The sequence below is a fragment of the Phaenicophaeus curvirostris genome, chromosome 5 (assembly GCF_032191515.1).
Source record: "Phaenicophaeus curvirostris isolate KB17595 chromosome 5, BPBGC_Pcur_1.0, whole genome shotgun sequence".
Classification (NCBI taxonomy): domain Eukaryota; kingdom Metazoa; phylum Chordata; class Aves; order Cuculiformes; family Cuculidae; genus Phaenicophaeus; species Phaenicophaeus curvirostris.
In genome coordinates, this window is record NC_091396.1 from 58,344,257 (window position 1) to 58,356,190 (window position 11,934).

General features: G+C 43.8%; 1 protein-coding gene across 6 annotated transcripts in view; it reads right to left on the minus strand.

The window, feature by feature from the left end:
- The window catches only part of LOC138721589 (exocyst complex component 3-like), a 31,578-nt gene extending 20,431 nt beyond the window's left edge, over positions 1-11,147 (minus strand). Inside the window, exons 1-3 of one of the 6 annotated variants that reach the window (XM_069858865.1) lie at positions 3,366-3,425; positions 2,298-2,624; positions 7-601 (exon numbers count right to left, since the gene is read on the minus strand). In XM_069858865.1, coding sequence (XP_069714966.1) covers positions 7-601; positions 2,298-2,583 — 881 coding nt within the window. In that variant the 5' untranslated portion in view covers positions 2,584-2,624; positions 3,366-3,425. Of the gene's footprint in view, positions 1-6; positions 602-2,297; positions 2,907-3,365; positions 3,477-11,041 lie in introns of those variants that run through there. The other 5 variants (XM_069858868.1, XM_069858866.1, XM_069858869.1 and 2 more) reach the window with 5 other exon arrangements.
- Between the last annotated feature and the right edge of the window lie 787 nt (positions 11,148-11,934).

Consider the following 11,934-nt stretch of genomic DNA (forward strand, 5'->3'; position numbering starts at 1 on the left):
ACATACCTTTTGTACATCTTAAGGACCCATTCATAAACCAAAAGGCATTGGCTGAAGCTGAAATGGTTATTGTCAGTAAGCGTGGAAAGGTGAGAAGACAAAGAAGTGTGACAGCAGCGGGCATAAGTGACGAGTAGCCCTGCCTCCTTGAAGACACCACTTCTGTGCTCCAGGTCTGGGAGAAACACAGTTTCCAGTTGACTCAGATGCTGTTTTAGTGCAGTCTCATCTGTGTTACTAGAGGAACCAAGCAAGGGAATCTGGTTTGTCATATGGTGTGTTAGTTTTTCTTCCAGATCTTTCCTCCAGAAGTTTGGACTCCAGGTGGAAACAGACTCCATTTCTTGGCCACTGCTGAGCCACTCTGCTTCCTTCTGCTTCTCCCACTTCAGTGATTCCCCCACTGACTGTAATGCCTCCAGGGATATCATACCAGTTCCACTGAATGCTTCTTCCACCACAGTCCACATTCGTTCAGCCAGTAGCGTGTAAAGTGATTCAGACTTTCCCACACCACTACTTCCAGAGTGCTCCAGATCATAGATACGATCACAAGCTTCAAAAAATTTTCCTTCCTCAATGCATCTGCAGATGATTTCTTCTGCAACAGAGAGAGTAACAAGACAACTTGATGTTTATTCACTCCCCTACAGGATCCATCACTTTAATATCAAAATACTGAAGTAAGTAGTTTATATGTATCCTAAAATTCCTCATGATCTATTCAAGATCATCTCACTTAAGGTCTAGCACACGCATGTTTCAGTTTCCTTAGAGCAACCACTTTCTTTCCTCTTTCTATCTCTCATTCTTTCTCCTCAAGGCTAACTAAGCCTGCCAACTAGTCTTCTGCAGCTTTTGGTCATCATTCCAGTAGAAGTCCTCATGCAGGCAATGCAGATTCATTAATGACAATCTTTCCTCAAGGAACGTACCTTTTGTCCAGAAGAAAAGCATTAGAGAAAGCACATCATCTGAAACAGTCAACAGCTGAAAACCAAGCCTAGAAGGAATCCTCTGTCTTCTCTACAGAAACCGTAGCAGGACCAAAGTGCTGCAAACTCTCTTGTAAGGTGTCTCCCACCCATTCACAGTCTGGCACAGCTACGCAGAGGGTCTCACTCCTGCCAGACAGCTCCTGTCTTAAACTGAGGCTGTGCAGTGCAGTCCAGGGTCCTCTCTTTGTTGTTTTTTTTTAATTAGGCCAAACAGCTACCTATGCTACTTTGCCCAAAGGTGAAAATCAGAAGATGGGATTCTTATCTGCAGTGTGTCAGCTAAGGGAATTCACGTAACACCCCATGATTTCCATGTCTGCAAGAAGCTGTAGTGAGTGAGCCATTGCCCTAATCACCAGATACCATGTAAAGACAATTATGAAATCATTAAACTTCAAAATCTGGAGGGAGAAGTTTTTCAGCACTGCTTGCTTTCGAAGTATCTTACCCATCACACTCAACCCAGCACTAAGAGTTAAATAATCTGACAAAAGCTCCGCAGAGCTGGGTTTTCTTTTTCCCTGTGCATGTTATGGATTAAAAAGTTGAGCAACAAATGGTTAACAAGATTTGCCCAAACGTAGCTGGAGAAGAGCCCAGAGGAAAAATCAAGCTTGATGAGAAACCAAGGAAAGTTAAGCAAGTACAGAAGCAGTGGGGCTCTGAAATCAATTCAGGGTACGGCTTTGGGCATCGAGTGAAGAACAAAGGAGTACAAGCTTCTCATTCACCTATATACTAACTTTCCTCTATGAAATCACCGCATCTGTGCAGTAGGAATTAAATCAAACTGGACTGGAGGGAGGAACATGACACAAAATGGAGAACAGTTGATGCAAGGATCTTCAAGAAAGCAACTGGCAGGCTGCTCAGGAGGGATCTAGCAAGCTCTGCTCATCTGGCCCCAATACATGCAGCACATAGGAAAGGTTTACTTAGTACAATTGGCTCATGCATAGCCTACCTGTCCCTCTCCATCTGTGGAGGAACAGCACACTCATACTCAACAGGGTGCCAGTCATACGCACATCATGCTTCTCACAAGACACATCAGGATTTTTTGCAGGGGTAAAAATAAGAACAGCAAGGAGAAATCCTTGTGAAGCAAAGGGAAAGTGAAATACAGAAGTTTCCAGAGGAGCAAGTGTACAGTTCAGAAAGGACAAGAACTCAGCTGAAGAATGAGGAGGAAGAAAAATTAAAGCACCTACTCCAGAAGTTAATGAAAACAAGAGCCTGAAGGGGCTGGGAGAGACAAAGAAGGTCCAGGACTGGACCCAGAGATAACTTCAAGGTTACCTGCAGGAGTCTCGCCCTTTACTTCCTTCCTACTGGTTGCCATCTTCAACACATTCCCTGCCACATCCTCACTGCCAGCCTTCCCTTCTGCTGCTTCTTTCCCACTAGCCATGGCTTTCAGCAATTTGCCTGCCACAGTTTTCAGTTTCCCTCTCCTCTTCGCTTCCTGCTTCTTTCTTTCCTCATGCATGGCCTTGGGCAGCATCCTTGCATTTTCTGTGCTCATGTTGTCCCACTTGCTGCCTCTTCCCACAAAGGCTCTCCAGGAATACTTTGTCTTCCTCATGGTCCTCGTAGATTCCAATGCTTTCTGTCCAACTTGGAATACTATTAGAAAAAAAGCATTAGAAACACTTCTATGCCAGGTGATCTTAGTGGTTGTTTCCCACAGCCGACATTTCTTCCCAGATTTATTCCTTTTTCTGTGCAGCTATAGCCTTCACCTGCCTTCTAAGAAGATGAACCTGGCTCCTGCATGTGCCGAGTGAGGACATTTTTATAGGCTATCAGCCCTCTTATGTAACTTCTCTCTCTCTTCTAGGAAAATAATGTCAAAAACCTCATACACAATCTAACCACAAGAACTGGGGGAAAGCCAGTGGGGTTTTCAGCTTTTTCTAAATGACTAAAACATCCCTGTATGCTGCCAATTATTTCGATGACAATCCTACCCATTTAAGAAAGTTGATCATTAATAGTTTTCATGAAGCACACATCATCACTCTCCACCCATCCCGCGTGCCCTGGCTGCCCCTGAGATCTCCTTTGGCAAGGAGATTGCACCTGGCTTTGGAGCCAAATTTTTCCTCACCTCCCAGCAAGCCTAGTGTAAGCCAAGAGGGAAATAAAGCCCCAGAGAACAGGCGTTGGTTTTCATGTTTTAGCAGCATCATTCAGAGGAGATAAGAGTGATCTCGGCCTTCTGGACTGTGCAATTTTCCAGAAACTATATACTCTATTATGCATTGTTTTATATTTATACACACACATATATAAGCAGTGCAACGTTACAGCAAAACACCATAAATGTGTGCATGTCTGTCTATAGACTCCTACAGGTCTACTCACCAGCCACCCTCCCCAGTGAAGGGAAAGAAGATATATGTCCACTCAGTGCAAGGACTGTATTGGCAAGTCTGAGGCTGCTAAAGGATCTGATCCATAATTCTCAGAACAAATTCCTACACAGAAAATATCATTTAACTCCAAGAACTCGTGTTTAAAATGGGTTTTTTACAAGTCCCTGCATTGCTGTGAGAAAGGCACCACACTTGGACATAAGCTGAAATGCTGTTCTTACCATGCTCTCTTTGCTAGATAGTTACAAACCAGCTTTTACTTCTACTTTCCATTACTATAAAAATGAAATCAAGAAGTTGAGGATTCTCATCAGCTGTAGAAAGTGCCTTGTATTAGCCATTACAAGATATATTTATTCCAAACCATCTACTATTCAAGAATTATTTGGGGGGAGGGGGGGATATGAATTTAAGGGGCAATTTTTCCACACAGCATCTGGATTAATCAGAATATATGCATTCCTCTTTCTGTGTTAATGTCTGCAGTTTCTTCCAAGATTTTTTACATTTTCGTGACAGTGAAATTCCACTAGTTTCCTACTTGGAAACCAAGTAATTGTCATGTTGCTCTGGCTCTTTCACTCAGTGCTTAATTCCACCAGCATGTTATCACAGAGCCATTTGATTCATTAGTAATGATAGGGAGGAGGAAATGAATACATTTAAATTTGAAGTGCAAACAGAAATTCCAGCAGTGGTCATGCATTTGAGCTGTTGCCAGTAGGAAACACTGAGGTTGCAAAATACAGTGTTTTCCCAGGTTGGGGAAAAAAGTTGAAAATGGAGAAGCTTTCTGTACTTTCCCTTTTGGCCTTAATTTTTAATTAGCTAAAGTTAAAATGTTTCCTTTGGAGTATTATAACTGCACTATATATGAATACAAGATGGAGTGAGAGGGTTAGTACTGAAGAGGCACATTCCGGGCGTGCCAAAACCCTTCAGCAACATTTTCCCATGAAAATTCCAGCACAATGTGTTTATGTTTCACTTCATCAGCATTCTTCCAACAAGCCCAGCTCTAACAAAAATAATTTCCCCAGACTTCTGTGTGCAAGGAAATTGGATGTCAAAGTGCCAGTCCTGCAGGCAAGATTCTCTGCAGTATAGAGATTTTGAAGACAGTACAATTGCAGATCGTGCCCTAAACTAGGGCAACATGATGTATGGGAATTGCTGTATTTTCCCAGAAAGCTTCTTTCAAGGGAATACAATACAAGCCTGTGGAAAGCAGGGAATGACTGAGCAGAGATGGATAGACTTCCTGAGGTTAGGACCGTCTCTTGCTCCATGGTCCACACAGTCTACTCAATCAAAGCCATGGCAGATGCTTCCCAAGACAAGAGTGCCCTCAGGCAACAACCCATCTGAGACCTGCAGCACCAACAACCCAGATCTCATCTGTTCACCCTGTAATTGGTTCACAAATCGGGGGCAATGTGTGTGTATAGGCAAAGCAGGCAGTTGCCTAGGGGAGCAGGCAGCTGTGAGCACCCTACAAAGGGACAGCAAGTTGGGGGTGGCCTTTCTGACTGTGGATGCTGAGCCTCCTGGTTGCAGCAGGAGCAGCCATCCAACTCCACTCACTCCACATGCCTCTGCCCACAACTACTTTCCAAAGGCAAGGGTTGAGGGATGGCGTTACAGAAGGGGAACGTACCATACTGGGAGACAGTATCATAGAATCACCAGGTTGGAAGAGACCCACAGGATCATCGAGTCCAACCACTCCTATCAATCACTAAACCATGCCCCTCAGTGCCTCATCCATGCGTCCCTTAAACACCTCCAGGGAAGGTGACTCAACCACCTCCCTGGGCAGCTTCTGCCAGTGCCCAATGACCCTTTCTGTGAAATTTTTTTCCTAATGTTCAGCCTGAACCTCCCCTGGCGGAGCTTGAGGCCATTACCCCTTGTCCTGTCTCCTGTCACTTGGGAGAAGAGGCCAGCACCCTCCTCTCTACAACCTCCTTTCAGGTAGTTGTAGAGAGCAATGAGGTCTCCCCTCAGCCTCCTCTTCTCCAGGCTAAACAACCCCAGCTCTCTCAGCCACAAAGGAACTGCCAAGAGACCACCAGCCACTTGCTTTTCTGGGTCTGTGTGTGTTAACAGCACATGTAGGGTCCACAGGTCTCTCCTCTCTGTCTATAATGCTACTTTACTGCTCAGCTTAAGGTTCTGCAGCTAAAATATTGGCAGGATTTGACTCTCCAGAAACATTTTCTAACGCAGTGCTTCCATGAATGGTTTTATGAATAGACAAGCAAAGTCCCTAAGGGAACTACACGTTTACAGCAGAGGAGCTGAAAGGTGACAGGATCAAACTAGAACAAAGGTCTTTCACCAAGTGTTAGCACAATGCAGACGGACTGCTTGCTGTCCAAAACCATCATTTTGGGCAGGGGAATTGTGACAATGCAACATTTCACTTGCCCCTTGCATGTGCTCTCAAGCTGCAGACACAAGGGAAATCCTTCCAAGCAGAAAGAAGGGCAGTAGGAAACTACAAGGACACAGCACCAAGCATAGTTCTGCTTCTGAACAATCTCCTTTGTCAGGTGTACCAAATGACCTTCTTCCTCCTCAAAAGCCACTATTTGGAAGCCCGTCCCTGCCCTCTCCTTCTTCCTGGTGTTTAAATGCCTCTATTTATCTACAGTGTGAGTTCTCCAGGGGAGGTCATTCTCTTTTCTGCCCTGGCCCTTGCTATGCTCACTGCGAAAGAGGAGCAATTTGTCTTCTGGGAATATCCCCAGCGTTCAGGAGTTTCCCCTGTTGCCTGGAGCTCCTGGAAAAGCCCACAGCCTCCCCACATCACTGAGACACCACTGTCTTTCTGTCTCAGAAAAACTGTAACCCCTTTGTCTTTGGGATCTTTCACTAAACAAGCGGATATTTCAGATAAATTTTTATATTGTTTCTCTGTTGACTTAACTTTTTATCTTGCTGCTTCCCATTTCTTTTGCCTAAATAGATAAAATCTCTTCATAATAAGTGGATTGTGCGCCTGACTGGAACAATAGCTGTTTGGTCGGAATGCTAATCGGATGAAGTCAGACTATTAGCACTTCAAATGAAATGACTTTGCAAGAGTCCAATTACATTAATATTCTAATTCCAGCAATGCAGTGATGCCCCAGCTTGCTTTGCAGGGACTCCACATGAATACAGTCAAACATATACAATGGAAACTTTGTGCTCAGTAGCATCTGTTATATGAAATACACTTGAATCCTAACAGGCAGGCTGGATCTGCAGTATCTGGAGAGAGATCTGTAGTTTTTTTCACCTACTTCTTTGTTTCCAGAACATGCTGTTAGTCTCCACCACTTTGAACCAAAGGCATGAAAGATGATGGAAAGGCATATTAATTACAATGATTAAACATGCAGAGCACAGCACAGAAACTTGGTGGCTCCCTGAAGTATAAAACCATGGAAAAGCACTTTCTGAAGTTATGCTGTACTCAGACAACATGTTCCTCCACCCACCTTTGACTTCATCAGCAAAGAACAGCCAGCCTCTGTTAAGCAAGGTAGGCATTTTTGAGAAAAAGAAAAAACAAACTAACAAACAAAACAAAACAAAAAATATCCTCCTCCAGTTTGATATTGCAGCTAGCATTGTCATAATAGTCATATGAAAGAGGTGACTTTATTATTTGTGCAAAATTAGTTATCATTCTGTGGAAAGCATGTATTTATTCTTATTTCCTAAGGATAACCTATGTCCTAAAGGAATGAGGCAGCACTGCCACAGGTTTTGTGCATCTCTGTTCATCTGATCTCCTGTCCTAATGCACTTGAGTGGTTTTAAGTCAGTTTTAACCAATTTTAAAGCCAGTTTTAACCAAACTGACAGAGGATGGCTGACACAAAATAGTACACCTTTACACATTTCATGAAAATAGATGGCTGAGGAGAGAAGAGAGACCCTCACTGCTCCTGCTGAGGAAGAAAACACGTCATGAGCTCAGGCATCAGAGACTCCACCCGGCAGCTCAAGCTGAAGATACACAGATGTGGTTTCCTTGCCTCTCTTGCTCATCAAATCCCCTGTTTAGTCTCTAGCTAACCCGTGTGTGTCTGAGAGTAAACAGAGCAGCACAAATATTGAATACAAGCAAACTTTGCTGTAGCAACAGATGAAATGAAACTGCTTCCCTACAGTGCCTCCTTGCCCCAGGCTGCAACCCCTTGGCTCTCCGACATCGGTGTAACCCCAAACAGGCAAGAAAGCTGTAAGTTTGGAGTTAATTTGGAGCTACTGCTCTTGCCTGATGGCCATGGCTGAAGCAAAAGCTAAAGAATGAACCTTCTGCCTTTCTCTTACGAGTGCATTCACTTGATTAGCTCTTCTTCATTCAACCACTGACTTTCATCACATTTTGCAAAAGTTAATCTGAAACTCCTCTTGTGCTCTGGATTTGCCTGAAACAGGAGGAATTTAGTGTATGAGGAGGGGACAGACAGATGGATTGGCAGACACACAGGCAGCATTGTCCCAGTAGTTCCAGAAACCACACTAGTGTCCTAAGAATAAGTTCCCCAAAGAACTGAATGCTGCTCCTTGCCCTGCCATGAACAGTGAAACAAAAGACGTTTGAACTTGATGTACAATTTGCACTGCCTCTGTTTTCCTCCTGACTGTTAGGACCCCATTCCAAACTGACCTCAATTTTCACTTAATTAGTAACCTACTTCACCATTCCTTTGGAATATTTTTAGGTAATTCCTAGGGATTTTGCCTCATTCTGTGCTTTTTTTCTCAGAATGAAACAAGCGCTGCTTTAAGGAGGATGTTTCCCCTTACAACAACAACAAGAATAGTAGTAATAAATAAATAAATCGCATAACCCCAAAATTTTGAAGATGAACTTTAAAATAGGGATGTCCAAAGTGACCCTAAAAATCTCTGCATTCAAAACATCCTGTCCATGCAGTAAGAAAAGAATAAAGCGATGCTCCTGAAGTAGCACCTTAGTCTTCAGTAAAGAAACTGGGTCCAAGCTGGGAATTTTTGCTCCCTGGTTTTACCCTGTGGGCCTCCAGCAAGGACTGAGGATACTGCAACTTCTTTCTGTTTTCCTTCAGCATCAGTGGAAGAGGGAGGAAAATTTACCTACCAGAGTACATAGCACACAATACAGACTGATTAAAAAAGAGTTTCTCCAGGTCGCTCAAATGAGATAATAAATATTTCAAAGCAAAATTGATGATTTTCACATAATTAATCAACCCTGAGGCCCTGTTTGGAGTTAGACTATATTTAGCTGGGGGGAGTTGCAGGAACAGCAGCTACCAGGAGCAGTGGGAGGCAGTTTCTGTGCCACTCCCCAGCCCTGTACAGAGCCAGTGGCTGGTTTGGCATTACTGGTGTGGAGGAACAAGGGCTGCAGTCCTCAATGTGGCACTGGCACCAAGAAGAGGGAACCCATGAACGCAGCTGACAGGTCCCATCCCCTTGCCCCACGCACCTTGTGTTGGTAACAGCCCCCACCTGCTTGCTACTGAATGAGCTGGGCAGGATGTAAACTTTCTGTGAAGGTTTGAAGGCTATTTGCCAATTTCTTCAGGGGAAAGCCATCAGGGAAAGCAGCAGGCATAGAAAAGAGCAGTGCCACAAAGTTAGGGAGGCTGACCAAATCTGTGTTTGCCCAGGGCCTCTGGAGTCTCACCTGAGCAGCAGGTGAAGAAGGGATACTGTCTGACTGTGTCCTCCCATCATATACCCCTCTATACAAACCATACAGGCAGCATATACCCCATGCCAAACTGCAAAGTGTACTGTGCCAAGGAGGTGTTTGAAGGACAAGTGACCTGGTCTCTCTGCCTCAGAAGGGATCAAGAAAACACAAAGGAAAAATATCCCAGAAGTAGTTTTTCACATCTTATCTCCCATTACTCAGGGTCCACCCTTGTCGCTTCAGTGCTTGGAAAGCCCACGTCCTGAACAGTCTCCTCACGGCAACTCAGGGAAGTGATTCTGCTTAGAAATCAGCGCAGTGCTATGGGCTGTTAGTCTGATCACATCCCTGGCTTCTAATCCTAAGAATTATCTGAAGAGTTATCCAAGGAAGGCTCCAGGGGCAGGTCTGCAGAGGAATACTACAACTTAAGTGCTGGTTGCTATCCTTGGGATGGAAAGAGCTCTAAAAAAATTAAATTATGGATGTCATTTGCTACTGCGGTAAAGAATGCGCTACCTCAACCAGCACCATGCTTCTTTTCAACTTGATCCATGATTTTATCCAGAGGGAGGATTTTTTTCAGAAAGCTTACATTATGAATATTCCATCTCTATTTGGACAGAGACAAGCCTAAAATGTTTTTATTCAAGTCTTTTCTTTTGGCTTAGACTGACAGGATATCTCTGTGCATTTCTACATAGAATCTTTCCAGCAGTAAAAACTTTAGGTTCAGCTTTGCAGGAAACTTCCTACACACATCTGTACCCACAACCCTATACTGCGCAGCATATGCAAATATTTGGGACCAAAAATCTGCATTGCATCATTTGCGTGTTTTTCCTGCTGCCACAAGAGGCCAGTGATTGTGTAATTTCTGTTCTGTGTTTCACCCCCACCATACTGACATGGCTTCACAAGCACATCCGCCAGACACCATCTGGAGGCTAAAAATCACATCTACATACTGACTTCCAGGATATCCCAAGATCTCTCAGATAGGAGCTGGGCATGTTTAAATATTAACACAAGACCAAAACTCAACCATGTAACTCTGATTACAAAGGCAGGAATGCCCCATGCACCTGCATTGCCAAACAAGTTGTTATATGGGATGGGGTACATCAACAACACAGCTCAGGGCTGTTATCCACATTGCCGAACACTGACACTGCAGACAGGTTATTTAGGAGAGGAGGTGAGAGAAAAGAGACCGGTTTTCATATAGACACCTAAATAAATCACATTTTCAGAAATACCTGCCTAGCAGAAATGCACCTACCATCTCCCATTGTCACTTCCGATCAGTCTGAGTAAGAACTCCACTCCCACGCCACACCGAGCAGGGAGCCGGTTTAGCCACCAGCCCTGGCAAAGCTCAGGGTATCAAACGATGCCATGTCAGACTGTTAAAAGGTCAAGCTTTAAATGGTTTAAATCTCTGAACACTGGAGCTTGCTGGTTAAAGTGAGGGGTTTGCTACGGCAAGAGCAACCCAAAAGGGTCTGAGGAGTGAGATGATCATCCTCTCGAACTGTTACAGAAAAATACCCTGGGGAGGAACTCTGCATGAGCACAAAGAGAAGCAGTACATTGTTACCAGCATCAGTTCAAGGTGAATAAAGAAGGCCTTTCAAATACAGGGTGATAAAACATTTATACCGCACCACTGTGTTTTCTTCCAAAACCAGAAAAGCATTCAGAGAAGTGGCAGTAGAAAATTCACCACTGCTACACAACGTGGAAGCTTCCTGAGAGTCTTCAGTGTTTTCTGACCTGTTCTTCTCTTACAGGAATGAAAGAAATACCGACAAAGCAAGACTTGCGGGGGAGGCATCAGATCCAGGAAAGGTAAAGGAAAGACAAGAGTGTTTGTAACGAACTCATCTGCTGACAGTATCAGGATGTATCTCATCTTTCTGTTGCTTCCCACTTCTCAGCAAAGCAGAGGGAGCACTATATAAAGATTCAGGGACACTAACCGAACTCCCGAGAGCTGCACAGCACCAACTGCCAGCACATTGGCAGTGTTCCTCTGCCGCCCTCATCGCAACCACTCTGCAGGCATTCATCACTCTCAGCAAGCTTTCCCCTGCAAAAGGAGAAAGAAGTGGTCCTCAGGGAACAAGAACTAGGCAATTTGTATGGATGTTTCTAAATTAACAAGCAAGTTAAAAAGGAACAAGTATTTTCTTTTCTATTCCGAATAAGTGTGTTACCTGTACTGTTGTGACCTTAAGCCTCCAGTACATGTTATTTACTGGCTGTCAAGAGGCTAGACTCTTGAAAATCAATTAATAAAAGCATTAGGGGCACATTGCAACAAAGGGTTTAAGCACATGACTACTTCCTTTAGTTTCAAGGAGAATAGTCAGCTTCTTAGCAATACACATCTGTTTAGTGAGCAGGAAACTGTTGTGTGGAGTGGTGCTTGTCTGCTCCATGGCTACAGGACAACAAATGCCTTGGAATCAATAACGTCTGAAAATCTCACAAACTGCAAACCAGTTTAATATAACTGATCTTGACATGGCACAAAATTGTTGGATTTTGAGGTGGTTGCTTTGGAGCTTATTTGTTTGAATGAATGGGTTTTTAATGGTATTTTATGCACAAGGTTTTAATGGGGAGCTTCCAAGCCCAATAAATGAAATGCTCACCAATGTCTCCTTGGCTGTTTCCAGGCTTCTCACAGTTAAATATACCTTAGATGGGCAAAATGGGCAAAATGGCAGCAAAATATAAGCTTTCATACTCATTTTTTACATCAAGGAAAAAAGATGACTGCACTAATTTTGTTGATGAGGATAAGAAAGTGAACTAGGCACTTCCTAGCCCTGATTCCTACTAACCTGACCCTGAGTAACCACTTAGG